The sequence below is a fragment of the Pongo pygmaeus genome, chromosome 13 (genome assembly GCF_028885625.2).
Source record: "Pongo pygmaeus isolate AG05252 chromosome 13, NHGRI_mPonPyg2-v2.0_pri, whole genome shotgun sequence".
In the NCBI taxonomy this organism is placed as follows: Eukaryota; Metazoa; Chordata; class Mammalia; order Primates; family Hominidae; genus Pongo; species Pongo pygmaeus.
In genome coordinates, this window is record NC_072386.2 from 23,895,587 (window position 1) to 23,923,015 (window position 27,429).

The 27,429-nt window shown below is 52.4% G+C and overlaps 1 protein-coding gene across 4 annotated transcripts; it reads left to right on the forward strand.

Moving 5' to 3' along the window:
- The first annotated feature begins 246 nt into the window (after positions 1-246).
- AQP7 (aquaporin 7) lies at positions 247-19,984 on the forward strand. Of its 4 annotated transcripts, XM_054502850.1 has the most exons (8): positions 247-555; positions 1,653-1,703; positions 7,883-8,000; positions 16,030-16,153; positions 16,583-16,720; positions 16,929-17,047; positions 17,258-17,475; positions 17,834-19,984. In XM_054502850.1, the coding sequence occupies exons 2-8, from the start codon at positions 1,678-1,680 to the stop codon at positions 18,117-18,119; spliced, it is 1,029 nt and encodes a 342-aa protein (XP_054358825.1). In that variant the 5' UTR covers positions 247-555; positions 1,653-1,677; the 3' UTR covers positions 18,120-19,984. The 4 variants fall into 4 exon arrangements, with proteins under 4 accessions (XP_054358825.1, XP_054358826.1, XP_054358827.1 ...); XM_054502851.1 differs by lacking the exons at positions 1,653-1,703; positions 7,883-8,000 and having other exon boundaries at positions 334-555; XM_054502852.2 differs by lacking the exons at positions 247-555; positions 1,653-1,703; positions 7,883-8,000 and adding an exon at positions 8,618-9,280.
- Positions 19,985-27,429: the final 7,445 nt, after the last annotated feature.

Below are 27,429 nucleotides of genomic sequence, written 5' to 3' on the forward strand. Positions count from 1 at the left end.
CTCCACCTGGCTGTTAATCTCCAACACTTCCACCTCCAGTCCTATTCGGCACAGCTCTCCCCAGTGCTGGGGGCTCAGAGGCCTCTTCAGCCTTCCCCAGGGCTGGGGCTTAGGGACGCTTCCTCAGGTGCTGGCCCCAGAGTCAGGCTGCACATTGGCTTGGAGGACAGGCCTTTCCTCTGGGACTGCAAGGCCCAGAGTGTCCACCCAGAGCTCCACCTCTGACCTCACAAAGGCCTGCTTCAGAACTCGGTCTCCATGGCACTGCTGGCCGGACGAGGGATGTTATTTTGGGCAGTGCATCTGGACTTGGTTCAAGTGGCACCAGCCAAACCCCTGCCTTACTGACCTCTCCCCTGGAGGAGCAGAAGCAGCGCTCGAGGCCGCCCTGGGAGGGCTGAGAGGCAGGCTCTGGACTGGGGACACAGGGATAGCTGAGCCCCAGCTGGGGGTGGAAGCTGAGCCAGGGACAGTCACGGAGGAACAAGATCAAGATGTGCTTTAACTGAGAAGCCCCCAAGGCAGAGGCTGAGAATCAGAAGATATTTCAGCAGAGTGAGTGGGGCTCCAGGCAGGGTGGGGATGGGGCGGCCTCCTCAGTGCCCAGATCTGGAAGGGCCATTCCCTGGGTACCATACAGGGAGGAGGTGACTGAGGGATTGTTTGGGGAAGGAGCCCCAGCTGGGAGTGGAAGTCCTGGCTTTCTTGTTATGGTGCAGTACTGTGTTGTTGTGTGACACAGGCACATACACCCTCTCTCTGGGCCTCAGTTTCCTTACCTGTAAGTTGGTTGTTGGGAGGACCAGCGGTAGAGCAGAGATGGCAGGGATGCACTGGGCTGGGCTGTCAGCAGACCATGGGGGTGAGATGAGGAGAGAGCCGAAGACCACCAGCAGTGGACCACAGCAGGAGGCGTGCAGGCCAGAGACGGGTCAGCTGCTGGCTTGCTGGAGTCGTTCCTCCCACGGAGTCCCCTCCCGAGGGGCTGGAGCTGGGGCTGGAGGATTTCGGCAGTCAGGGCTGGAGATAAGAGTCTGTGCTGGAGCTAGAGGGAACTGGGCTAGAGAATCAGGAGGACAGACAGGGTGAGGGGACTTCGGGCTAACTTCATGCTGTCAGAGATAAAGATAGGAGTACAAAGGGGAATTTTTGGGCAAGGTACACAGGTGAAATGAGTTTTCAGGGCCTCATCCTGCATGTTCACCTTCTGTGTGTGTGTGTGTGTGTGTGTGTGTGTGTGCATGCGTGCATGTATGTGCGTGTGCAGGTCCTGGACAGTCACAGTTTAAGTTAACAGCAAGAGGGCTTGAGGTTAAAGGTATGGCATGCAAATATGAGGCTGGAGACACCGAGTAGAGGCTGAGGACATCTCCACAGTCCAAAGCCGGGCTGCAGACAGGGAAGGTCAGGAGGAGCACTGGAGGGTCTGGCCTGGGTTTGGGGTCCTGGGGCCATCATGGGTGGGGTGGGGCTCCAGGGCGTCGCCTCATTGGCTGAGTACCACTCCTCCCTCCCTGTTGCTTGGCTGGGTTAAGGGAGTGGCACTAGCAGGAGCTGCCCCAGGGCTTCTCCCCTGGGGACCAAGGTCTGATGGAAGTGTGGGGCCAAGTTCTGTGTCCTCCAGCCCTAGTGACCTCTCTTTGGCTCCTCAGCATCTACAAATCTGAAAGACAAAACATGGTTCAAGCATCCAGGCACAGGCGGTAAGTACCCCACCCTCTTCTCACCCTCCAGCCCCCTGTGCTCCACCCAGCCCATTTCAGTGCCCTCCCTGCTCCATCCTCAGCCTCTCCCTTGGGGCAGCTCTCCCCCCTCCTCCCCACCCACCCACTCTCCTGAGGTCCCAGAAGAAGAGCATCTTCCACCTGTTGCCTGGGCTGGGTCCTGGGGTGAGGGGAGGCTCAGAAATACTCGGATGAGGGTCAAGGCATGCCGGTGGCTGTCAACTCAGCTGCACTCAGCACCTCTCACCCGCTCAGGCTCAGCTGTCTTTGGGGTGAACAAGAGCCAGTCCTTGCAATGGCCAAGGCTCTGCCTTGTTAGCTTTCTGGCCTCCCCACTCCAGTCCCCTGTTCTCCCTCCTCCAGCCACACTGAGTTTCTTTTCAGGTTTTTTTTTTTTTTTTTTTTTGAGATGGAATCCAATTCTGTCACCCAGGCTGGAGTGCAGTGGCATGATCTTGGCTCACTGCAACCTCCTCCTCCCGGGTTCGAGCGATTCTCTTGCCTCAGCCTCCTGAGTAGCTGGGATTACAGGATTACAGGCACACACTACCATGCCAAGCTAATTTTTTTTTTTTTTTTGTATTTTTAGTAGAAATGGGGTTTCGCCATGTTCGCCAGGCTGTTCTTGAACTCCTGACCTCAGGTGATCCACCCTCCTCGGCCTCCCAAAAGGTTGGGATTACAGGCGTAAGCCACTGCACCCGGCCTCACACTGACTTTGCTTTCTTCAAACATGCTGAGAGTCCTCTGGTGACTATTCCCTCAACCTGAGAGGCTTTCTGCAGTTAACATACATCCCACTCTCATCTCCTTCGTGGCTTTGCTCCAAGGCCACCTTCTCAACAAGGATTACTCTGGCTGCCCTATTTGAAATCACACCCCATCTCCAGCCCCTGCACTCCCAATTCCCCTCTCCTTGCTCTGTTTTTTTCCATAGGAGCTGGTACCTTCACTTATACAAATGTACTTACTTGTTACATTTCATTGCTGTCAGCTCCATGCAAGCAGGGATATTTGCCTGTTGTACACTTGGATGGAGAGAATGAATAGTGCCCCTCTGTTGACATCATTGCCTCTAGCCTACGTCTCTCTCCAGTGCTTTAGATCCTGTTTCTAGAGACCCACTGGTGTCTCACAGGCAACTCAGCTCCTAGATGGAAACAGCCTCCTCCGCCCCCTGCAAGTCCACTCCTCCTGTGCTCTTGGCTCAGTCAGGGGTCCCCTTCTCCTCAGTTGCTCAAGCCAGAAGTCAAGGTCATGTCCTTGATACTTCCCTCTCCCCCATGTCTTACATCCAGTCACCAATCTCCTAAAATACCTAGAATGTGCACAGCTTCCAGCATTCTTTCTACCACCACCCTATTACCCCATGACCACGTCAGGCCACCACCTGCCTATTCTTCAAAACCCCCTTCAGGCCTCACCTCCCATGCCTCCCCTGAGCTCCCCCAGTCCCAGGCTGCGTCTCTCTGCTGGTGTTGCCATTACCCATCTCTTCCATTAAACAGAGTGACCCAAGGGTGGAGAGTGGGTTTTGACTTTGTATCCCTGGTGCTTGACTCATAAGTAGGTGCTCAACAAAAAATTTTTTTTTTTTTGAGACGGAGTCTTGCTCTGTTGCCTATGCTGGAGTGCAGTGGTATGATCTCGGCTCACTGCAACTTCCGCTTCTTGGGTTCAAGTGATTCTCATGTCTCAGCACCCCCCCAGCTGGGATTACAGGCGCGTGCCACCATGCCCAGCTAATTTTTTTTTTTATTTTTAGTGGAAATGGGGTTCTGCCATGTTGGCCAGGCTGGTCTTGAACTCCTGACCTCAAGTGATCCACCTGCCTCGGCCTCCTAAAGTGTTGGGATTACAGGCATGAGTCACCATACCTAGCCAACAAATGTTTGTTGAATGAAGAAATGTTGGTTAGCAGGTTGAATTGTTGGCTCATGGTTAGTTGGATAGTTTATGGTTGACTGGTTGATTAGATAATTAAATAAGTTAATAGCTGGTTAGCAGGAGAATCAGTTAGTTGGTTTTTGATAGGTTAGTCAAAGGGTTAGTAAGCCACCGGGCGTGGTGGCTCATGCCTGAAATCCCTGCACCTTGGGAGGCTGAGGTGGGAGGATTGCTTGAGTCCAGGAGTTTGGGACCAGCTTGGGTAACATGGCAAAACACCATCTCTACAAAAAATAGAAAAAAATAGCCGGTCATGGTGGCATGCTCCTGTAGTCCCAGCTACTTGGGAGGCTGAGGTGGGAGGATCGCTTGAACGCTGGGAGTCTAGGCTGCAGTGAGCTGTGACTGTGCCACCGCACTCCAGCCTGGGTAACAGAGTGAGACCCCGTCTCAAAAAAAAAAAAAGAAAAGAAAAAGAAAAGAAACAAGCGTTAGTGAGTTGTTAGCTATTTAGTTCCTTGGTTAGCAGATTACTTAGGGGATCTGGTTGGCTGTCAGTTTCTTGCTTTGTAGGCTGGCTTTCTTGGGCCCCTCTTCTTAGTCTGTACCCTCTCCTTGAGCTGTCTCATCTATGCCCGTGGCTCAGGTGACCATCTGTGGTTTGCTGTCCTCCAAATGTGTCTGTAAGTGACACCACATGACCAGCTGCCTCCTCACTGGCCATCCCACCCAAGTGTCTAGCGGGCTCCTCACACTCAACATGCCCAGAAAGGGCCTCCTTGTCCATTCTCCCGCAGCTACTCTGCTGCACCCCATAGTCATTCCGCTGCCCTAGCCAGGACCTGAGGGCATCGCTGAGCTGCCCCACTCCGTTCCCTCTCTAACCGGACACCAAGCCTGTCAGCTTGACTGTGCTCTTGTGGCCATTGGCACCGCCGTTTCTGTGGCTCAGGCTGCCACCACTTCTCCACCCATCTGTGGAGAAGCTGATGCTCACCCTGCCTCCACTCCACTTCCTCCATCCTGGCCTCCACAGGGGAGCAGCTCTCCTGCTGAAATCCTCCACTTGGCCCATGGCCCTCTGGTAGAGTTCAGACTCCCTAATGTGGGCCATGAGGCCTTCTGCCACCTGGCCCTGGCCCCTCTCTGTCCATCTCATGCAACCTCTACTCCTCCGCGGCCAGCCCATTCCTGCACATTGGATACTGCCTTAGCTGCAGGCCTTTGCACATGCCAGTCCTATGCCCAGAATGATCCCTGCCTCCCTGGAGTCTCCTTTACCCACCAGCCTTCTTTTCTTGACCTAAATTTCCCTTTCTCTGGGAGCCTCCTACCCCCTCCTCTAGGCCATTCACTTCCTCCACATGTCCCATGGTGCCTACTCTCAGCTGGGGCAGTGCTCATCACACTGCATAGTAATTGCTCAATTGATTGCTTTTCTTCCCATGGGCTGGATCGTACCAGTGTCCTTTACTGCAGTGCCTGAACATTCTAGGCATAGTAGATTCAAGAAGTCTTGAGTTCATTGGCTGGTTGGAGGTTATCTGTTGCTTACTGTGTCTTGCCTGCTGTGTGGTGATGAGGAAGGAGCCAGGCTTCCAGGATTCTCTTGGTGTTCTTGGCTTTCTGCTCTGTCCACTTCTCTCTCCTCTTCTGTGGTTACCTCCAGCATGGGAGCTGGGCTTGGATGGGGGCCTGTGGAGGGTCACCTCGCCCTGCCAGGGAGAGCAGCAGCATTCCTCAGGGCTCCTAAATTCTCCCGGCCTCACAGCAGCAAAAAGTAAGCAGAGGGAATGAGAGATGTCCAGGCATGGAATAAAACATCTTCCACTTTTCAGCTGAGACCCTCTGTTCATAGCTCACCCATCCCAGTCCTTGCTCTATTCCTTACCCCAGAGAAACAAAACCAGGGATGAGTAGATGGAGGGGGATGCAGAGTTGTGCAGGTAATCCACTGGCCCCCATCCAACTCCAGCTCCCATGCAGCATCGTATAGGGGTCTCATTATCCCATGAGCAGCCTCCTCAGCCCTGAAGAAGAGACCCTACCAATGCAAGCAGCAGCCCAAAGACAGTCCTGGGAAGGTACCATAGAGGCAGGGGAGAGGTAGACAGAGCAGGGAGCCAAGAACACCAAGGGAATCCTGGAAGCCTGGCTCCTTTCTCATCAGCACACAGCAGGCAACAACCAGCCAATGAACCAAAGATTTATTGAATCTAGTATGACTACTATGTTCAGGCACTGCAGCGAAGGAAACTGGTATGATCCCAACTCTTAGGAAGAAAAACCATTAATTAATTAAGCTTTTTTTTTTTTTTGAGACAGGGTGTCGCTCTGTCACCCACGCTGGAGGGCAGTGGTGTGATCTCAGCTCACCGCAACCTCTGCCTTCTGGGCTCAAGCAGTCCTCTCACCTCAGCCTCCCCATTAGCTGAGACCACAGGCATGCACCACCACACCTGACTAATTTTTGTATTTTTTTTTTTTTTTTTTTTTTTGGTAGAGATGATGTTTTGTCATACTGCCTAGGCCGGTCTTGAACTCCTGGGCTCAAGCGATCAGCTCGCCTCGGCAAGTGCTGGGATTACAGGCGTGAGCCATGTGCCTGGCCTAACTGAGCAATTACTATGCAGTGTGATGAGCACGCCCCAGCTGAAAGAGTGGGCACTGTGGGGCATGTGGAAGAAATGAATGGCCTAGAGGAGAGGGTAGGAGGCTCTCCCAGAGAAAGGGAAATTTGGGTCAAGAAAAGAAGGCTGGTGGGTAAAGGAGCCTCCGGGGAGGCAGGGGACCATTCTGGGTGTAGGACTGGCATGTGCAAAGGCCTGCAGCTAAGGCAGTACGTGATGTGCAAGGGTGGGCTGGCCAGAGGAGTTGAGGGGCTGGTGTCAGCTTCCGGGCATGCAGACAGTGAGATAGCAGAGTGACTAGTGTAAACAAGCACTAAGGCCACACTTAGAGGTACCTGTATCCCTCTTCTTCCTCTGTTTTTTTTTTTTTTTTTTTTTTTTTTTTTTTTTTTTTTTTTTTTGAGATGGAGTCTCGCTCTTGTTGCTCAGGCTGGAGTGCAGTGGCAAGGTCTCGGCTCACCGCAACCTCCATCTCCCATGTTCAAGTGATTCTTCTGCCTCAGCCTCCGAAGTAGCTGGGATTACAGGCATGCGCCACCATGCCTGGCTAATTTTGTATTTTTTAGTAGAGATGGGGTTTCTTTATGTTGGTCAGGCTGGTCTCGAACTCCCGACCTCAGGTCATCTGCCAACCTTGGCCTCCCAAAGTGCTGGGATTATAGGCGTCAGCCACCGGGCCCAGCCCCTCTTCTTCCTCTCTATCCTCCAGGCCCACCCCACCACCTTCCCCAAACTCCAGTCCTATACCTCTCCTTATACGCAGATTTGGGACTTGTTACTCACCTGTTTCATCTACCTTTCCATCTAACTGTGCAATTAGCTAAATATAAAGCAAGTGCCAGGCACTTTGGGAAGCTCTGAGGATCTAATTGAGAGTAAGACAGATTCCCCAGTTTTCACTCATTCAACAAATATTTATTGCACATCTACTATGTGCCTGGCATTGTGCTAGGCACTGAAGATACACCAGAAAGTAGATCCAGTCCTTCTTTTTCTCCCTCCCTCTCTCGGTCATTCATTCATTCACTCACTCTCTCACAAACCTCTGTTTGCACTGACCTGGTTGCACAACCTGGTGCATTTTGCTGACCCCTTCATTTTTGGCAGAACCTGACACATGTTTCAGCGCTCAGTGCTGTTTATAGAGCTCAGCAGCAGACTTTGTCACACCTCATGCTGTTTGTAGAGTGCCTCACTGTTGCCAGGCCCTGGCCTGTGACCCCAAAGTTCTGGCTCTAGCAGATAGGCAGACAGACAAATGGACAGACATAGACAACTGAGCTCCACTTTCCAGCCTGCTGTCTCCCACCCTGCTTTTTCCCAGAGGCTTGTTGGCACCGTGGATTGCACTTTCAGCTCCCCACCTGCCCGTCTGCAAAGTGGCCTCATTGGTGTGCCATTTTTACTGGTCCAGTCCCAACTAGAACGGGCATGGCCTGGCCATCTACCCCAGTTCCTCTCCATGTCCTCATGGCTCTCAAGTGTCTCCAATTCCAGCTGTACCAGCTGCCCTGGGCAAGAGGAGGTGTGTGTGGCGAGGCTGCTGGGTTACCTATTAACTCAGCTGTGAGTTGAAGAGCCGATGGGCAGCAGGCAGACTTGAGTCTCCTTTCTGTCCATGGGCTCGGGCCACTGTCTCAGGTCCACTCGTGGCTCCAAAATGGTCTCCTGGCCCGTGATAGCAAAGATCCAGCATATACTGCAGAGGAAGATGGTGCGAGAGTTCCTGGCCGAGTTCATGAGCACATATGTCATGATGGTGAGTGGGCGGGCAGCACGAAGTGGGTGGGGCTCCACCAGGGCCGTCCATGACCCCCTCCCCATGCTGACCCCATGGGTGACATTGTCCATTCCTTGCCTCTGAGCTGGGAGCCTGGGGAAGCAGCAGAGGAAAGTAAGGAGGGGGGGCTTTCTCATCAAGTCTTTTTGGACAAAAAGGGCTCATAATATGTGGGGGTCAAATGAAACCATGCACTGGGGTATCCGGGGCACGGCTCGAAATGGGGAGAAGGGAAACCCAGGGTAAAGAGATTGAAGAGGCCCAGGTGCGGTGGCTCATGCCTGTAATTCCAGCACTTTGGGAGGCTTAGGCAGGTGGATCACCTGAGGTCAGGAGCTCGAAACCAGCCTGGCCAACATGGTGAAACCCTGTCTCTACTAAAAATACAAAAATTAGCTGAGCATGGTGGTGGACACCTGTAATCTCAGTTATTCAGGAGGCTGAGGCAGGAGAATCACTTGAGCCCAGGAGGCGAGGCAGAGGTTGCAGTGAGCTGAGATCACACCATTGCACTCCAGCCTGGGTGACAGGAGCGAAACTCTGTCTCAAAAAAAAAAAAAGAGAGAGAGATTGAAGAGAAACTTGATGATCGGGCTCTGATAATGAATCCAGAAGGCAATGGGCGATGTTGAAGACTGGCAAGCAGGGGAGTGAGATGATCAGATTTGGATTTTAAAGGTAATTTTGGTGCAGTGTGGAGCATAAGCAGGACAGGCAAGGCTGGCAAGAGGGAACCAGTTAAGAGGCTGTTTTTGATCTGGGACAGAGAGAGGGCGATGACTGGTCTGGGGTTGGAGAAGAAAGCACATGTTTGAAAGGGCTGTGGAAGATGGAATCGGGGAGACTCTGCCAGCAGAAGATGTGGGCAAAGCGCCGATGAGCTGTTCTGGAGCACAGGGCCCAGCACAGGGCCCAGCACAGGGTGAGAGGCGAGATGCCTGTGGGGAAATCCGGGAGATAGTTAAACACAGGCAAGGGGCTGGAGCTCAGGAGACGCTTGGTCTGGAAGGAAAAAGTTGAAGTTCATCACAACACAGGTGCTGGTTGTCAACACTGTCCAGAGAGAGTGCACAGAAAAAGAAAAGGATAGTTTGAGGACAGAGCCCTGAGGAATGAACAGGGGCACGCACAGGAGCCTGAGGAGGAACGGTTAAAGAGGTGGGAGGAGAAGCAGAGCAGACTGCGTGACAGACGGGGGCAGTGGTTCCACCAGGAAGAAGCTGTCAGCGGCGTGGGCAGCGGCAGATGGGCCACGCGAGGTGAGCACTGGCAAGAGGCCTTAGGGTTTGGCAACGTGGAAGTTGCTGGTAACCTGGACAAGGGCTCTTCTTTAGTGTGTGATTGGGACAGAATCCAGACTGCAGGCGGGATGTGAGGTTGCTCCCTCTCCACCTGCTTCAGCCCTGCCACTTACCCCAACGAGCCTCTGCCCCTAACATGACTGTAGCCATGTTTATTGCATCTTATGCAGGGTCCAGGGTCTAGAAAAAGAAGGGGCAGCCTCTAGGAAGGGAGGCAAAGGCAGCCAGGTGCATGCTAGAGGAAGGTGGGGGTGAGAGAGGCTGTTTGTGTGTGTGGTGCGGCCCATGGAGCTCAAGGGAGAGAGGAAATCGGAACACCAGGGTTCTTAGCCTGACCCTGCCACTGATTGACCAGTTGGCCTTGGGCAGGTCTCTCCCTGGCTTAAAGCCTGACTTCTCACTTATATCGTGTAGAATTAGGCCTTCATGGGCTTTGGAGCTGTGTTTGAATCCTAGCTCTGTTATCTTCTAGCTGTGTGGCTATCCACAAGTATCTTAACTGTTCATAAATTTAGCTTTCTTGTTTTTGAGACAGGGTCTCACTCTGTCTCCTAGGATGGAGTGCAGTGGTGCGATCTCTGCTCACTGCAGCCCCCACCTCCCATGCTCAAGTGACGCTCTTGCCTCAGCCTCCTGAGTAGCTGGGACTACAGGCGCGTGCCACTGTGCTCAGCTAATTTTTCTGTTTTTAGTAGAGATGGGGTTTCACCATGTTGGCCAGGCTGGTCTCGAACTCCCGAATTCAGGTGACCTGCCTGCCTCGGCCTCCCAAAGTGCTGGGATTGCTGGCGTAAGTCACCTCACCCGGCCCACAACTGTAGCTTCCTTATTGGTTAACAGGAACATTAACATCAAGCTGAAGGACTTGTGTGAAGAAGGCCAAGTCTCAGCACCCAGTACACATGTGGTACCCATGTATTGGTCCCTTGTTATTAGGACAGGTGCTCTAGCTACTCTCTCCTCTCTGCCTCTGGCCCTCCCCTGCTCCTCTCTTACCTCCCCACCTGCTTTGGCTCCTGAGCTGTGAGGACAACAGTTGGATCCTGTCCCTCCTTAATCCAGGGCAAAGTAATTCACTTATCACAAGACATTCCAGCCCCATGAGGGCTGTTAACCCTTGGAATCTCGGAGGCAGGAGGGTGCGTCCTCTGAGAGCTGTTAGGGAAATAGGCACTGCCCACATGCTTGATACCTGCCCACATCTGTGTTTCTCTTCCTTTTGTTGAGATTTTCATTGAGCACCTAATGCATCCCGGGCTCTGTGATGCTAAGCCCCTTACGTGCAGCATCTTCCCAAATCCTTGCAATAGCCCTGTGAATTAGGTACTATTATTATCCCAGTTTCACAGATGGGAAAACTGAGGCTCTTTGAGACTAAGCCTTTTGCCCAAGGTCACACTTTAAGTCAAGATTAAATCCAGTGCTGTCTAATATCACACTTTTTTTTTTTTTTTTTTTTTTTTTTTTTGAGATACAGTCTTGCTTTGTCGCAGTGGCGCAATCTCGGCTCACTGCAACCTCCACCTCCCGGGTTCAAGCGATTCTTGTGCCTCAACCTCCGGAGTAGCTGGAATTACAGGTACATGCCACCATGCCCAGCCAATTTTTGTATTTTTAGGAAAGACGAGGTTTCACCATGTTGTCAAGGCTGGTCTTGAACTCCTGACTTCAAGTGATCCTCCCACCTCAGCCTCCCAAAGTGCTGGGATTACAGGCATGAGTCACCGTGCCCGGCCCAATATCACAGTCTTGACCCTTAACCTCTATGCTCTGTCCCTTAGCTTAAATATTGCCAGCTTTTAAAGACTCTGGCTTGTTAATGCTCCCCCAGCCAGGGTAAGGTCCTCACTTTCGGGTAGTTCAAGATGCCTCTCTCGGCCTCAGTTTCCCCATTTATAGAGTGGGAGAAAAATTCTTGCTGTGCAGATTTGCTGTGAGGATTGAAGACAGTAGCACTTATAAAAGAACTTTGTGAGGTGTAAGCCTATATCGGACATTGTGTTGTTGTTATTTTTAGTTGCCAGGCTGTGCCAAGAAGTGAGGGCTTTTTTTTTGTTTTTGTTTTTGTTTTAATATATATATAGGAATCTCAGTGAGTCACCAGGGTGAAGGTTTTGCCAAAAAAGCTAGTGTGACCTTGACCCCATTTATTGCAGCCAGGACGAGGGAAGTGGACTGATCCATGTTGCAGCTTCCAGGGGTGTTGCCCTTGGAGCTGGCCTCCTGGCTGTGGGGGAGAGTTGGATGGGCTGGGCCACATTCACTGATCAGGCAGAGGAGGGGCTGGAGCCATCTGGGCCCTGGAAAACCAGCCATATACGTGAGACACGGGGCAAGGGTTGTAGATCACATGCTACAGGGGCCAAGAGAGCGGCAACTCAGGGCGGTGGGGACTTTGGCTGGCTGCAGAGTGCCAATCTGTGCAAGGCTGTATAGCTGCCGCCACTCCAGCTGACTGTTGCCATGGAGGGTGGAATGCAGGCCAGTGTTGCCTAAGCTGCTCATTTTTCAAGAGAGACGGAAACTTCTGTTCTTCAAAACCAAGTTATCTAAACAAAACCTGTGCGCTGGATGAATTAGGTGCATGAGTTGCCAGTTGGCAACCCTGACACAGGGAATCATGTGGGGTTCATTCACTCACCCAGTATTTTATTTTATTTTATTTTATTTTTATTTTTGAGACACAGTCTCACCCTGTTGCCCAGGCTGGAGTGCAGTGGTGTGATCTCAGCTCACTGCTCTGCCTCCCAGGTTCAAGTGATTCTCCTGCCTCCACCTCCCGAGTAGCTGGGATTACAGGCATGTGCTACCACGCCTGGCTAATTTTTTGTATCTTTAGTAGAGACGGGGTTTCACCATGTTGGCCAGGCAGTCTCGAACTCCTGACCTCACGATAGGCCTGCCTAGGCCTCCCAAAGTGCTGGGATTACAGGAGTGAGTCACCATGCCCGGCCTATGCTCATCCAGTATTTTTAGCACATGGTATTGGAATGGGGGAAAGGCCATGGGGGCCCCTCTGTTTTCAGACCCTCCATGCCTGCTCCAGTCCCTCTACCTCTTGACCCTGCCAGCCTGTCAACCTGTCCTGGCCTCACTAACCCCTGCACCTCCAACTGTTCCTGTCCTCTCCTGTTGTATCTTATCCTGGATCCGAAGCCAGCCCAGCTCTGGGCTCCCCTGCTTCTGTCCTGGGGCTTCTGAGGGACCCAGTGGGCCCTGCTCAGCTGCCTCTCTCCCACCATATCTGGGCTATTTCACATTTTCTCAGACTTCCCCAAAGCTGCTCTGTACTCTGACTTTTTTTTTTAAATCAGCAAATGGCTTGATCTGCTGCTTGACAGGTAAAATAAACACTTCCTGTGTTCAGCTCACCCTCTTGTCCCTCTCACCACGAGACCCATTAACCACCTGTGTATCCACATATCACCCCTTGGCTGGGGCGGGGTCCTCTCCTTCCCGGAGGACCCCTCCGCTTCTGCACCAATCCAGCTGTCCAGCCTATTCAGGTACTTTACTCTGTCCTTTTTCTCTGTCCTTTATCTTCAGCCCGTCCCTCTCTTAGCCTATAAACATACTGAAGTTTCTCCACTAAAAACAACACAAAATGAAACATCCCTCTCTTCACCCTGTCAGCCCCTTCGTGGGATCATGTTCTCTCTCCCCTGCTCCTCAGGCGAGTTCTCGAAGAGGAGTCTACACTGGTGCCTTTCAACTCTTTTTTTTTCTTTTTTTTTTTTTTTTTGAGACGGAGTCTTGTTCTGTCACCCAGGCTGGAGTGCAGTGGCGTGATCTCGGCTCACTGCAAGCTCCGCCTCTTGGGTTCAAGCAATTCTCCTGTCTCAGCCTCCTGAGTAGCTGGGATTACAGGCAAGCGCCACCACACCTGGCTAATTTTTGTATTATTAGTAGAGACAGGGTTTTGTCATGCTGGTCTTGAACTCCTGACCTAAAGTGATCCATCCACCTCAGCCTCCCCAAGTGCTGGGATTACAGGCATGAGCCACCGCACCCAGCCTGGTCTGCCTTCTTACCCTGTACCCTCTCCTGGGGCCTTCTCCTCTGACGGCTTTGACTTCGGCCCTCATGTCTACAATTGTCCAGGTTTTCTCTTTTATCAACTCTAGAACAGAGTTCTCCAGGGGAAATACAATACAAGCCATCTGTATAATTTAAATTTTTCTAGTATCCACATTAAAAAGGTAAAAAGCAACAGGTGAAATTAATTTTAATAATTAACCCATATATGCAAAATCCTATTTCAAGATGCAGTCAATGTAAAATTATTAGGATATTCTGGCCAGGCATGGTGGCTCACACCTGTAATCCCAGCACTCTGGGAGGCTGAGGTGAGAGGATTGCTTAAGGCCAGGAGCTCAAGACCAGTCCGGGCAACATAGTGAAACCTCATCTCTACACAAAATAAACTGAAAAAATTAGCTGGGACAGGGTGCAGTGGCTCATGCCTGTAATCCCAGCACTTTGGGAGGCCAAGGCAGGCAGATCATCTGAGGTCAGGTGTTTGAGACCAGTCTGGCCAACATCGTGAAGCCCCGTCTCTACCAAAAATACAAAAAAATAGTTGGGCATGGTGGCGTGCACCTATAATCTCAACTACTCGGGAGGCTAAGGCAGGAGAATCACTTGAACCCAGGAGTTGGAGGTTGCAGTGAGCCGAGATCGCGCCATTGCACTCCAGCTTGGGCAATAGAGCAAGACTCTGTCTCAAAAAAAAAAAAAAAAAATGGCTGGGTGCCGAGGCACATGCCCATAGTCCCAACTACTTGAGAGGCTGAGGTGGGAGGATCACTTGAGCCCAGGAGATGGAGGCTGCAATGAGCCCTGATCATGGCACTGCACTCCAGCCTGGGTGATAGAGCGAAACCCTGTCTCAAACATCAAACAAACAAACAAACAAACAAATAAAACAGGCACAAGAAAGGAAGGCACATGGAGCAGCACAGTTGTTTGGTTTGAGGCCATCTGGCACAGGTAACTGCCTGGATTTAGTCCTGGCTTGCCATGTACAGGCTGTGTGACCTTGGACAAGCCATTCAAGTTCTCTAAGCTTCAGATTACCCATCTGGCAAGTGGGGGAGAATAACAGTGCTTAACATGTAAGACTGGTGTAAGGGTTAAAGGAGGTGATCAGTATAACTCAGTGGCATGTAGGCAGTGCTCAATAAATGATTATTATTATTTAGTAGTAATACTATTGCTGAATACAAAGAGTATTAGGGCAGATATGAAGCAGGCAGAAAGGATGAAATTATGCAGCGTCTTCAGTGGTGGCCTACTGAGTTTGGACTTTATCCTAGAAGTGGAGGGGAGCCAGTGAGTGAGTCTGGGGAAAACGCGATGGGGTTTTTGTTAGGAAGATCACTCTGGCTGCAAGGAAGAGGCTGGGTGAGGTTTGGGGAGAATGTAAGCAGAGCTGATTGGGTGCTGGGGAGGATGGGGAGGAAGCTGTCATTTGCAACATCTGAGTTTCTGGCTCGGCCAACGGGGTTGGGGAACATAGAGTGAGGAGCAGGTGTGCTGTGAGATGGCGAACCTTCAACAGAGCCTGAAACACCATGGAACACCAGGAGAGTTCCAGTGGGGATTTGCAAATAGGGATCTGGCTCCCCCATGGAGATAACGGGAATTTTAGTGCATCAGGCATAGCTGAAACTGTCTACGTGGTAAAACCATGCCTGAAAAGACCTTTGGAAAATCAGGAGGTTGCTGGAGCCCTTGGAGAGAGCTTTGGTGTCTGTGACATGTGGAAGTGGAAACCAGATTGAGGAGGGGGTGCAAGGGAAGGGGTGAAGCAGCTGGCCAGTGTGTTCTCTCCTGCAGCCTGACTGAAACAGGGAGGGGGCAACCGGGAACCCACAGCTGGAGAAGGACGCTGGGCAGGGGTGGGACAGTTTGCTGGGAAGGATGAGACTCCAGTGTGTGGGAGCCGATCAATAGGAGGATGGAAGGTATGGAGGAGACGGAGGCCTCTGCAGAGGGAGAGGATAGCACAGGAGCCAGGGCTGAAGGGAACAGTGGCTCTAGACTGAGGCTAATGGGCCTGAAGGTAGGCCCCTTCCCCTGTGAAGGCGGCATTATCTGAGGAGCCGGGAGGGATGGGCAAGAAGCAGCAGCTTGGGAATGCCGCCTGAGGTCAGTGGAAATGAAGCTGAGGGCAAGACAGTTAGGGCCCCACTGTTCCAGCATTGTGGGGGTTGCGGCGAAGTGTGTGTGTGCGTGTGTGTGTGTGCGCGCGCGTGTGCTTGTGTGTGCAGGGAGGGGTTCCTGGCAGAGTCAGGCATGGATGGATTTGGAGGTCCCTTGAAGAAACTTCCTTCAGGTCAGCCTGAAGTGTGAGGGACTCTGAGGGGGTGCAATGCATGCCAGCCATCCCCTCCTCACAGCCCTGCCTCACCCCAAAACTTCAGGTGGGCCTGGGGCTGAGGTGCTTGGATGTTTGTCGTAAAAGCTTCTAACTCTGCCGCTCCACCCGGCTCTCAGTGGCTCAGGTCTGAGAAGCCTCAGCAGGGGCAAGGAGAGGAGGCAGTGAGGATGGAAGGCTCTGGAGGAAGAGGGCGTGGCAGAGGGTCTTCGAGGCAATGCCAGGGAGGCCCAGGGCATGGAGGTGAGGAGCTAGAACTGAGCTCTGAGCCCTCCTCTGAGGTTGGGGCTTCTGGGCAAGCAGCCCCCTTAGAGGCCCTCCCTTGTAGGTATTCGGCCTTGGTTCCGTGGCCCATATGATTCTAAATAAAAACTATGGGAGCTACCTTGCTGTCAACTTGGGTTTTGGCTTCGGAGTCACCATGGGAGTGCACGTGGCAGGCCGCATCTCTGGTGAGTGAGCCCAGGCCCTGCCGGACCGGGCAAGACCAGGTGTCCCCAACGGGCTCTTTCCTGCCCGCCTCAGCCAGCTCCTTTGCCAGCACAGCCAGTGCCTCAGCCTGGCCACCGGGCGGGAGGAAGTCTCCTCTGAACCCCGTGCCTATGACGTGTCTGCCCCAGGTTCTTCCTGGGCCCCCCTGACCTACCATTTTCACTGGCTGGGTCATCTTAGGCAAGCCATCGCCTTCTGTGTTCCTCAGTTTCCTTAAGAGTGAAACGAAGATGGTGGCCCCTGCCTCACGGGGTGGTTGTGAGGGCTCAAGGAGAGAGCTCTGTCACGGAGCATGCTGTCATACACACTAGCCGTCGTTGTTCTCATGCTGTTTGTCACTGTTGCTTGTTCTGCTCTCACTCCCTGACACACTTGCCTGCTGCCCGCAGGAGCCCACATGAACGCAGCTGTGACCTTCGCTAACTGTGCGCTGGGCCGCGTGCCCTGGAGGAAGTTTCCAGTCTATGTGCTGGGGCAGTTCCTGGGCTCCTTCCTGGCGGCTGCCACCATCTACAGTCTCTTCTACAGTGAGTGTCCTGCCCGGGTGTCCGCCTCTGGCCTCAGCCGCCTCCTATGAAATATGGGCAGATTGGACCTCAGTGTCCTGATTTGTAAAAAATAGCTGGGAGAAAAAAGCCTTGGAGCTCCCCTACCCTCTAACCTATAACCTCATTTCTGGGACCCCGGTGGGGCTTAGTAGGGGCCAGGTTCGCATGACAGTCTGTGTCTCCGCAGCGGCCATTCTCCGCTTTTCGGGTGGACAGCTGATGGTGACCGGTCCCGTCGCTACAGCTGGCATTTTTGCCACCTACCTTCCTGATCACATGACATTGTGGCGGGGTTTCCTGAATGAGGTCAGTGGTCCAGGATGAGTACCCCTCCCCCTGCCCTCCACCCCTCAGGATGGAGCCAGCAGGGAGTCCCTCCGGATAGACAGGACAAGAACTCTGGATGGAGACTCTACCGAGACGTGTCTCTGCTGGTGGGCTTGGGTCTGGGGCACTGCCGAGGTCCTGTGGCTTGGGGAGGGGCCCAGGTGAGCTGCCACAGCATCTGCTCCTCAGGCGTGGCTGACCGGGATGCTGCAGCTGTGTCTCTTCGCCATCACGGACCAGGAGAACAACCCAGCACTGCCAGGAACACAGGCGCTGGTGATAGGCATCCTCGTGGTCATCATCGGGGTGTCCCTCGGCATGAACACAGGATATGCCATCAACCCGTCCCGGGACCTGCCCCCCCGCATCTTCACCTTCATTGCTGGTTGGGGCAAACAGGTCTTCAGGTACTGCCCCTGCCCAGGCCCATTCCTTTGAGTTTTTCCGTGGGTCCCCTGTGTGTTGAGGGGTGGGGGGTGATGTGAGGGGCAGCACAGGAGGGTCCTGCAGAGCCCCCACGTGGCCTGGGGAGCAGGAGTGAGTCCCAACGTTTCCCCAGGCCAGTACAGATACAGATCCTGCACCTGCACTGAGTGTCAACCCTGTCCCTGAATCGGGCTGAGGCTGACCAGGGCCCCGGGTTGGGGCTGTTTCCTGGGGTAGCCTGGGGATGACTCCTCTGATCAACCTGTCTTGGCCCGAGGTGGATGAGGGTGCTGTGCTGGGCATCAGCCCTCTCAGCAAGCCTCTGCCTCTTGCCTGCAGCGATGGGGAGAACTGGTGGTGGGTGCCAGTGGTGGCACCACTTCTGGGTGCCTATCTAGGTGGCATCATCTACCTGGTCTTCATTGGCTCCACCATCCCACGGGAGCCCCTGAAATTGGAGAACTCTGTGGCGTATGAAGACCACGGGATAACCGTATTGCCTAAGATGGGATCTCATGAACCCACAATCTCTCCCCTCACCCCCGTCTCCGTGAGCCCTGCCAACAGATCTTCAGTCCGCCCTGCCCCACCCTTACATGACTCCATGGCCCTAGAGCACTTCTAAGCAGAGATTATTTGTGATCCCATCGCTTCCCCAATAAAGCAAGGCTTGTCCCACAGCAGTACCCCCACTTCCTGGGGGCCTCCTGTGGTTGGGCTTCCCTCTTGGGTTCTTCCAGGAGCTCTAGGGCTATGTCTTAGCCCAAGGTATAGAGACGAGGCACCTCAAGTCTTTCATGCCCTGGGAACTAGGGTGCCCCAAGGGGAGAATGGGGAAGAGCTGACCTGCACCCTCAGTAGGAACAGGGTGAGATGAAAGAATGACAGAAACAGAATGAGGGATTTTCAGGCACGGGGGAAGGAAGGGCGGTTTTGGGGAACAGACCGTAGCTGACTGGTGGGGGCCGGCTTTGGAAATACTTTGAGGGGATCCTGAGATTGGACTCTAGACTCTCCCCTGGTTCTTCCCTTCCCCGAGTTCTGGCCGGTTCTTGGACCAGACAAGGCAAGGCCCAAGAATGTAGATCAGAATTTTTTAGGCTTTTTTTCATTAGTGCCTTCCCTAGTATTCTTCTAGATTTTTTTTTCTTAATCACATGAAATTTTAATACCACAGATATACTATATATCTGTTTATGTTCTGTATATGTTCTGTGCTTTATACATAAAAAAGGGTAAGATTTTTTTTTCACCTCCCCTTTTAAGAATCAGTTTTAATTCCCTTGAGAATGCTTGTTATAGATTGAAGGCTGGTAAGGGGTTGGGCTCCTCTTTCTTCTTCTTGGTGCCAGAGTGCTCCCACATGAAGGAATAGGAAAGGAAGATGCAAAGAGGGAAATCCTTTGAACACATGAAGACACAGGAAGAGGCCTCATAGGGCTCCAAGGGCTCCAGGGAAGCAGGTGCAGAGGTTGGGTGGGGTGGGGGGCCAGGATCCACTGACCCTGGGGCCAGGCAGGAATCATTCTGTTGCCTGGGGCTCAGAAGGCAGCATCACCCATGGTTCCTGTCATTGCTCATGCATTTTGCTTTTCAACCATTATTGTGTACCTACTGTGTGCAGGCCCTGCCTGGACACTGGGGATGCGCAGTGGATGCGCTAGGCTGTGCCTTTGAGGGTTGCAGTTTAATGGGGGACAGGTAATTATAAGGAAGAAGGTGAGTGCAGAGTGGGAGGCTTGGAGGCTGTGGGGCTCGGGGTGGGGGAGCTCACATCCAGCCTCTGGGCCAAGGCCAGGAGGCTTCCCAGAGGAGGAGACAGAGCAGGGTATGGTGGTTGGGGGGTGTCCTTTTTGGGGCTGGGAGCTGCACTTTACAGTTTGAGGGGATGGGCAGAGGAGGCTGGGCTTCGTTCTGGAGGTGGGGACATGGTGAGGTGAGGTTTAGAAAGCACACCTGAGCTGCAGTGTGTAGGATGCTGGAAATGGTGGAGATGGGCCTGCGAAGAGAGTGCTGGGAAGTGATGACCCAGGAGTAGCAGCCGGGCACCTAACAATGGGTCAGCACCGTGGGTGTGGAGACGAGAGCCGGGATTGTTCAATACCCGAGAAGAACAATGTACAGGACTTGGGCTCCATTTGGATGCGGTGGGTGAGGGAGAGGGAGGAGTCAGAAATGGCTTCCGGTTTCCAGCTTGGGCCTGGGGATTGGAGATGTCCCCACTGAGAGTAGGGCACAAGTGAGGAAATGGTTTGGAGAGGAAGATGATAAGTTACATCATGGACGTGCTGAGTCTGAGTTGCCTATGGGACTTGGAATGGGGGGTGGCAAAAGGTGTGTGAACTTGAGCAAGATATTCAACCCTTCTGGGCCTTGGTCTTCTCATTTGTAAAATGGCGATAAGAATATTACTTCCCATTTGTGTTGCTGTGAATATTAAATGTGCTACCACATGTAAAATGTTGAGAATCGTTTCTGGCTCAGAGTAAGTGCTCAATAAACACAGTTATGCCTTTTATATGGTCTGGAGCTCAGAAGCGGAAGACAGGGTTTCGTGAAGTCATGGCTTTGTGGATGTAGCTAGAGTGTGGAGTAATGACAGGAGGGTCGGGGGCACGGCACAAGGTAGGTGGTCAAGAGACACTGGACACAACCCAAATGTCCATCCACAGGGGAACAGATACATACACTGCTGTGCAATTACACATAATAGAATCCCCTACAATAGCAAAAATTAAGGCACAACAGACACCTGCAACAACACAGAAAAATTCTGGAGGCATAAAAAGTAATACAGTAGCTGGGCGTGGTGGTTCACGCCTGTAATCCCAGCACTTTGGGAGGCCAAGGTGGGTGGATCACGAGGTCAAGAGATTGAGACCATCCTGGCCAACATGGTGAAACCCTGTCTCTACTAAAAATACAAAAATTAGCTGAGTGTTGTGGCACACACTGTAGTCCCAGCTACTCGGGAGGTTGAGGTGGGAGAACTGCTTGAACCTGGGAGGCGGAGGTTGCAGTGAGCCAAGATCGCATCACTGCATTCCAGCCTGGCGACAGAGCGAGGCTCGGCCTCCAAAAAAAAAAAGCCTGGTGTAGTTGGGCACCTGTAATCCCTACTACTCAAAAGGCTGAGGCAGGAGAGAATCCCTTGAACCCGGGAGGCGGAGGTTGCAGTGAATGGAGATTGTGCCACTACACTCCAGCCTGGGTGACAGAGTGAGACTGCGTCTCAAAAAAATAAAAAAGTAATACAGTAGACTATATACAGTGTGACACCAGTCTTGTAGCTGAAAAATAAGCAAAAATACATTCTTTGCTATATATATGTATGTAAGAAAACTATTTTAGAAAAAGAAATAATTCCTACAGGCAGATGGGGAGGAACACAGGAGTAGTACAAGCTATTAATAATTTTCTAGTTTTGGGGTTGGACATTTGTGGGTTTATTATATGATTGTGCTTGATAACATATAAATGTGATACATATTTTTTGTATGACATATATATATTATATATATATATATATATTTTTTTTAGATGGAGTCTTGCTCCCATCACGCAGGCTGGAGTGCCAGTGGTGTGATCTCGGCTCACTGAAACCTCTGCCTCCCGGGTTCAAGCAATTCTCCTTCCTCAGCCTTTCAAGTAGCTGGGATTACAGGCATGCGCCACCACACCTGGCTAATTTTTGTATTTTTAGTAGAGACTGGGTTTCATCATGTTGGCCAGGCTGGTCTCAAACTCTTGACCTCAGGTGATCCACCCGCTTCTGCCTCCTAAATTGTTAGGATTACAGGCGTGAGCTCCCCCGCCTGGCCAGTATGTAGATATATTTAAAAACACAAAGAAGGAATAGCTGTAGTGTGAGGACGGCGGAGGGGGTGGGGGGGCGCCAGGGGGAGGGGAGGGGTAACAGGTGGGAGCCTGGTGAGAGCACACGGAATCCAGGGAGGACGACTGTATCTGACGTCCCACAGTGGGAGGAGCCGAGCCAGGGGAACCAGGGCTGGGAGTGACCAGGGAAGGGCCCACAGCTGGAAGTCCCCAGCTGTACAGTAGCCTTCTTCCGTAAACCTCTACAAGCCCCTTCCCCTCTCTCACCCTCAGTGGCCCTGTGAGCCTTTCTCATTGTTGGCATTCCAGAGCAGCATAGTCCCAAGGCCTCAGTTACAGCTTAGAGAGGCACATACAGGGCCCAGGTTTCTGGTTCCTACCCTCCTCTGTCCCTCCCTGAGCACTTCAGCCCTCTGGCATCCTCTTGTCCCTGGGAGGGGCCCTGGAGGCAGGGCAGCCATGGGTTCATACACAGCCCCCACCTGCTGTCCACTGCTCTGCCACAGGCTTGCACTAGGCCCGTTGTCCTGAACACCTTGCAGTTTCTGGTCCCAATGTCAGGCTCAGACGAGCCCTGACCAGTCACAGAGCAATCCTTTCCATTCTCTTGGCAGATATCAGGTGAGAGCCCCCAACGTGCCAGGCACCATTCCAGCATTGAGGACACAGGCATAAGGAAGATAAAAGTCCTTGTCCTCATGGAGCTAGCGTTCTATGTAAAATATATGGCGTGTTATAGACGCTATGGAGAAAAAGCAGGCACAGTATCTAGAAAGTGTGGGGAGGTGTGAAGAGCAGATGGCCTCACTGAGAAGGTGACTTTGAGTAAAGACCTGAAGGAGTGAGGGAGTGAGCCATGTGGACACTTGGGGAAAGAACATGGCAGGCTGAAGGAATAGCCAGTTCCCTGAGGGGGAGCTGGAGGGGCCATGGTGCTGGAATGGAAAGAGGAAAGGGGAGAAGACGTCAGAGAGGGGGATGGTGGGTGGACTGAAGCCAGGCCTTGGGGAGAGATGAAAACAAGGGTTGGGGCAGAGGTGAGGGAAGTGTCTGGAGGAGAAAGGCAGGTCCTGCTCTAGGAAGGAAGGAAGGAAGGAAGGAAAGAAGGAGGGAGGGAGGAAGGAAGGGAGGGAGGGAGGCAGGCATTAGGATAAGGTGGGGTGGGCATCATAGCACCTTGTGGGTCCCTGCTGTTGGTTTTGCTGTCACGCACACATGCGCATGCACGCACACACATGCACACACACGCACACACATGCACACACACACACATGCACACACACACACACATACATGCACACAAATGCACACACACGCACACACACGCACACACATGCATGCATATGCATGGTTCCTCCTGTAGATGGATCTGTGCAGCTGTGGGACCCAGGCTGGGACATGAGCCATGGGAGCACTGGACCCTCTCCCATTCTCCCAGTCCCAGCATGGACTGGTTGTGTGACCTGGATAGGACCCCTCCACTCTCTGGGCCTCAGTTTCCCCATATGTACAGAAGGCTTGGATCTTTTGGTATCTGGGGAGCCCCCCAGCTCTTCTTACAGCACTCTGAAGCTTCACGTCATGGCCCCACTCCCAGGCCAGGTCCATCCAGGGCTCTGCAGATGAATGTATGGTCCTCAGCCTGGTAGTCCCAGCTTTGAGAGGAGCCCCTTACCCTTGCCTGGCCTGCTCTCCCATTCAGCTCCAGGGATTCCAAGGGATACTGGCAGCACCCTGGTCTGGCTGGTCTTAGGTTTCCTCCCTCAGATGGGGTCCTGCAGCCTAGGAAGAGGTGGGAGCAGCCACCTCAGGCCTGGCCTGGTGCTGGCACCCTCAGTGTGAGGAGGCCAGAGCCACTCCGAACAGCACAGCTGCTCCACACCCACCTCTGTGCTGATCTTACAGTAGGAACAGTGAAACTCAGGGTGACCCCGGCCCTCCTGTACATGGCAGGGGCTCATACTGTGGCACTTAGCACAGACAACGAAGCCAGCCCACCTGGATCCAAATACCGGCCCTGCCACTCACTAGCCATACGACCTTAGGTAAGATAATAGCTCCCACTTCACAGCGCCACTGGGAGGATGACACGGGCGATGCCTGGCACATGGGAGTGTGTGTGCTGCTATCACTAAGCACCCTCTCAAGGGAGCTGCACGTCGTCATGCACATCTGACACACAGGGAAACTGAGGCTGGGGAGATTGGCTCAGTAAGGGGCAGAGAGCAGGAATTACAGCCCTTGTCAATGTGCCCATGAAGCCTGTGCTTTCACCCAGAAACCAAGGAGGTGACCTTGGCTAGTTTTTGTTTGGTTTTTATTTTATTTTATTTTTTAATTTTTTGAGACGGAGTCTTGCTCTGTTGCCCAGACTGGAGTGCAGTGGCGCAATCTCGGCTCACTGAAACCTCTGCCTTCTGGGTTCAAGTGAATCTTCTGCCTCAGCCTCCTGAGTAGCCAGGACTACAGGCATGCGTTACCATGCCCAGTTAATTTTTGTATTTTTAGTAGAGATGGGGTTTCGCCATGTTGGCCAGGCTGATCTTCAACTCCTGATTTCAGGTGATCCACCTGCCTCTGCCTCCCAAAGTGCTGGGATTACAGGCGTGAGCTACCACACCCAGCCTTGTTTGGTTTTTAAATTGTGTATTAAGTATATTTTGTAAACATGAGTCTATATAACATATAGGTATAGTTAAAATAACAAACACACAAAACAAAACTACAAATAAAAAAAAAAACACTCAAGTGTGCACCCTGAACTTTGGGCAAGTGATTTAACCTCTGTGGGCCTCAGTTTTCATACCTCAAAAATGGGATAATGGGGCTGAGAGGAACTGAGATGCTTCAAGTTTAATTCTTGACACTGGCATTCCCCTGTGACAGAGCAAGGCTGGGTGGAGTTTACCAGAGCTCATGGTTCCTCCTTGTCTCTGCGGTCAGGAGCCAAGGTGGGGGTTCTGGAGAGGATGCTCTGGGCCTAGTGGGAAGGCCTGGTGAGTGGAGGGTGGAGGCTCCGAGGTTGGGTCAGGGGCTGAGGGACAAGACATACAAAGCTCACACAGATGAGGCCCCAAATTTTGGATTGATCCTTTGAGTCCTCCAGGGACCCAACCAAACCCTCACTGGCCAATGAGGAGGAGTCCTTAGATGGGGGTTGCAAACGGCCCCTGGAAGAGCCCCGTCAGGGCTAGCAAAACTGTGCTCTTGCCCTCCCCAACCCTCGCCATTCCCCAAGCCCTGCCTTGGCCTCTGGTCCTGTGCCAGGGGATATGAGATGATAAACTTCTAAGGGTAACGGAGACTCAGTTTTTGGGCGGAGGAAGGCCAGTTGAAGGTGCCCTCCTGGGCCCATCCAACCCTTTGGCCCCGCAGGAGTCTCTGATGCGGGAAGGGGATGCCTCATTTGAGAGGCCCTCCAGAGCCCCGCTGGAAGGACTCCCTCTTTCCCCGCCACCCCTGACCCCCAACCCGGTGCCTATCCCAGCTCTCAAGGAACTTCTCACCCGTATACCAGGCAGTCTTATTCACCAGGGACAGGGGTTAGGGGGACTCCAGCTAGAGGGAATGGCAGGAACAAAGGCACAGAGATTGGAGCCCCAGGCTGCTCAGAGTGGCTGCAGAGGAGTGTCAGGCCTCTGAACCCAAGCTAAGCCATCATATCCCCTGTGACCTGCACGTATACATCCAGATGGCCTGAAGCAATTGAAGATCCACAGAAGAAGTGAAAATAGCCTTAACTGATGACACTCCACCGTTGTGATTTGCTTCTGCCCCACCCTAACTGATCAATGTACTTTGTAATCTCCCCCACCCTTAAGAAGGTTCTTTGTAATTCTCCCCACCCTTGAGAATGTACTTTGTGAGATTCACCCCTTGCCTGCAAAACACTGCTCCTAACTCCTCCACCTATCCCAAAACCTTTAAGAACTAATGATAATCCCAGCACCCTTTGCTGACTCCTTTTTCGGACTGAGCCCACCTGCACCCAGGTGAAATAAACAGCCTTGTTGCTCACACAAAGCCTGTTGGTGGACTCTCTTCACACGGATGCATGTGACAGGGAGCAGGCAAGGTAGGGAGTGGCTGGAGGTGCTTAGGGCTAGGGTGGGCAGCGGGGACTTTCATCTCTTGGAAGTCAGAGAAGAGTGTTAAGCCAAGTCATGGCAGAGCCAGATTTGTGCCTGAGAAGGGGCCCTTTAGCCTCTGTGTGGAGGCTGAATTGGAAGGGGAGGGACTGGAGGCAGCAGAGCAAGGAGAGGCAGCTGAATTGACACAGCTGGTGAAGGGTGGGGGAGAAGAGAGGATGACCAGATAAGAGATTCAGAAGCTGGAAGTTATGGACCTTGAGTCGGCTGTGGGAAGGGTGGAAGGTGTTGTCCAGGGCTCTGTCTAGGAACTGGGTAGGTGGTAGAGACATCAGAAGACAGTTTGTGGGGGAAAGATGGCTTCGGTATTGAACATGCTGAGTAGGAGAGGCTCGTGGGACATCTAGGGAAAGCCAGGGATCTGGGTTGGAGACAGAGCACTGAAGCCAAGCAGCCGCAGTTGAAGGCTTGCAGGTGGACGAGGTAGCCTAGGGAGAGATTGCGGAGCCCTCTAGAGCACCCATATTGGGGGATAAGAAAAGGAGAGGAAGTTGGCCGGGCGCAGTGGCTCACACCTGTAATCCCAGCACTTTGGGAGGCCGAGGCGGGTGGATCGTGAGGTCAGGAGATCGAGACCATCCTGGCTAACACGGTGAAACCCTGTCTCTACTAAAAATACAAAAAATTAGCCGGGTGTGGTGGCAGGTGCCTGTAGTCCCAGCTACTCGGGAGGCTGAGGCAGGAGAATGGCGTGAACCCGGGAGGTGGAGCTTGCAGTGAGCAGAGATCACACCACTACACTCCAGCCTGGGTGACAGAGCAAGACTCCGTCTCAAAAAAGAAAAGAAAAGGAGAGGAAGTAGCCAAGGCTCATAGCCTCCTTTGCCCCTGGGAGCCTGAACACTCTGAGGCCTTAACTGACTATGTGCCCTGGGGCCAGGCCCTTCTCTCAAGGGGTTCAGACAGGTCAGGATAAATGAGAGAAACTCATCTTCTCCTAGGCAACCTGGAAGAAAACCCTAGAGCCCCTCACCGTACAGGACTTCTTATAGCACTGAGTCCTGCAGCTTCAGCCCCTGTCTCTGGCTTTGGACATCTCTAACTCTTTCCCTGTTCTCAGCTTCCTGCCTTCAGGATGAGGGTGTGCCCAGAGCACAGTTGTCTGTGGACATCTTCTCTTTCACCCTCCTTCCCTACATGGTTTCACCAGCCTTTAAATACCATTATAGGTGCCATTAACAGCTCCCCAAATTAGATTTCCAGCCCAGTCCTGTCTCCAGACTTCAGACTCCCACGCACAACTGCCTACTGGACAGATTTTCATCCCCAAGCCCGCTCCTCCCACACGCTTTCCTATCTCAGTAAACAGCAAACTCAGTCTTCCAATTGCTCAGGCCAAAAACTTTTTTTTATTTTTTTATTTTTATCAAAGTGTTCTCACATTTATTATATTACTTTATTCTCATTTTAATGAATTATTTTTTGCCTTACATATATTCACGTAACTAAAACTCTCTTTCAAATGTCAAAAGAAACCCAACTGAATGTTATCTACAGATGTCTTTTACCAATTTTTTTTTTCTTTTTCTTTTTTTTTAATTGTATTTATTGATCATTCTTGGGTGTTTCTCAGAGAGGGGGATGTGGCAGGGTCATAGGATAATAGTGGAGAGAAGGTCAGCAGATAAACACATGAACAAAGGTCTCTGGTTTTCCTAGGCAGAGGTCCCTGTGGCCTTCTGCAGTGTTTGTGCCCCTGGGTACTTGAGATTAGGGAGTGGTGATGACTCTTAAAGAGCATGCTGCCTTCAAGCATCTGTTTAACAAAGCACATCTTGCACCGCCCTTAATCCATTTAACCCTGAGTTGACACAGCACATGTTTCAGAGAGCATGGGGCTGGGGGAAAGGCCATAGATCAACAGCATCCCAAGGCAGAAGAATTTCTCCTAGTCAGAACAAAATGGAGTCTCCTCTGCCCACCTCTTTCTACACAGACACAGCAACAATC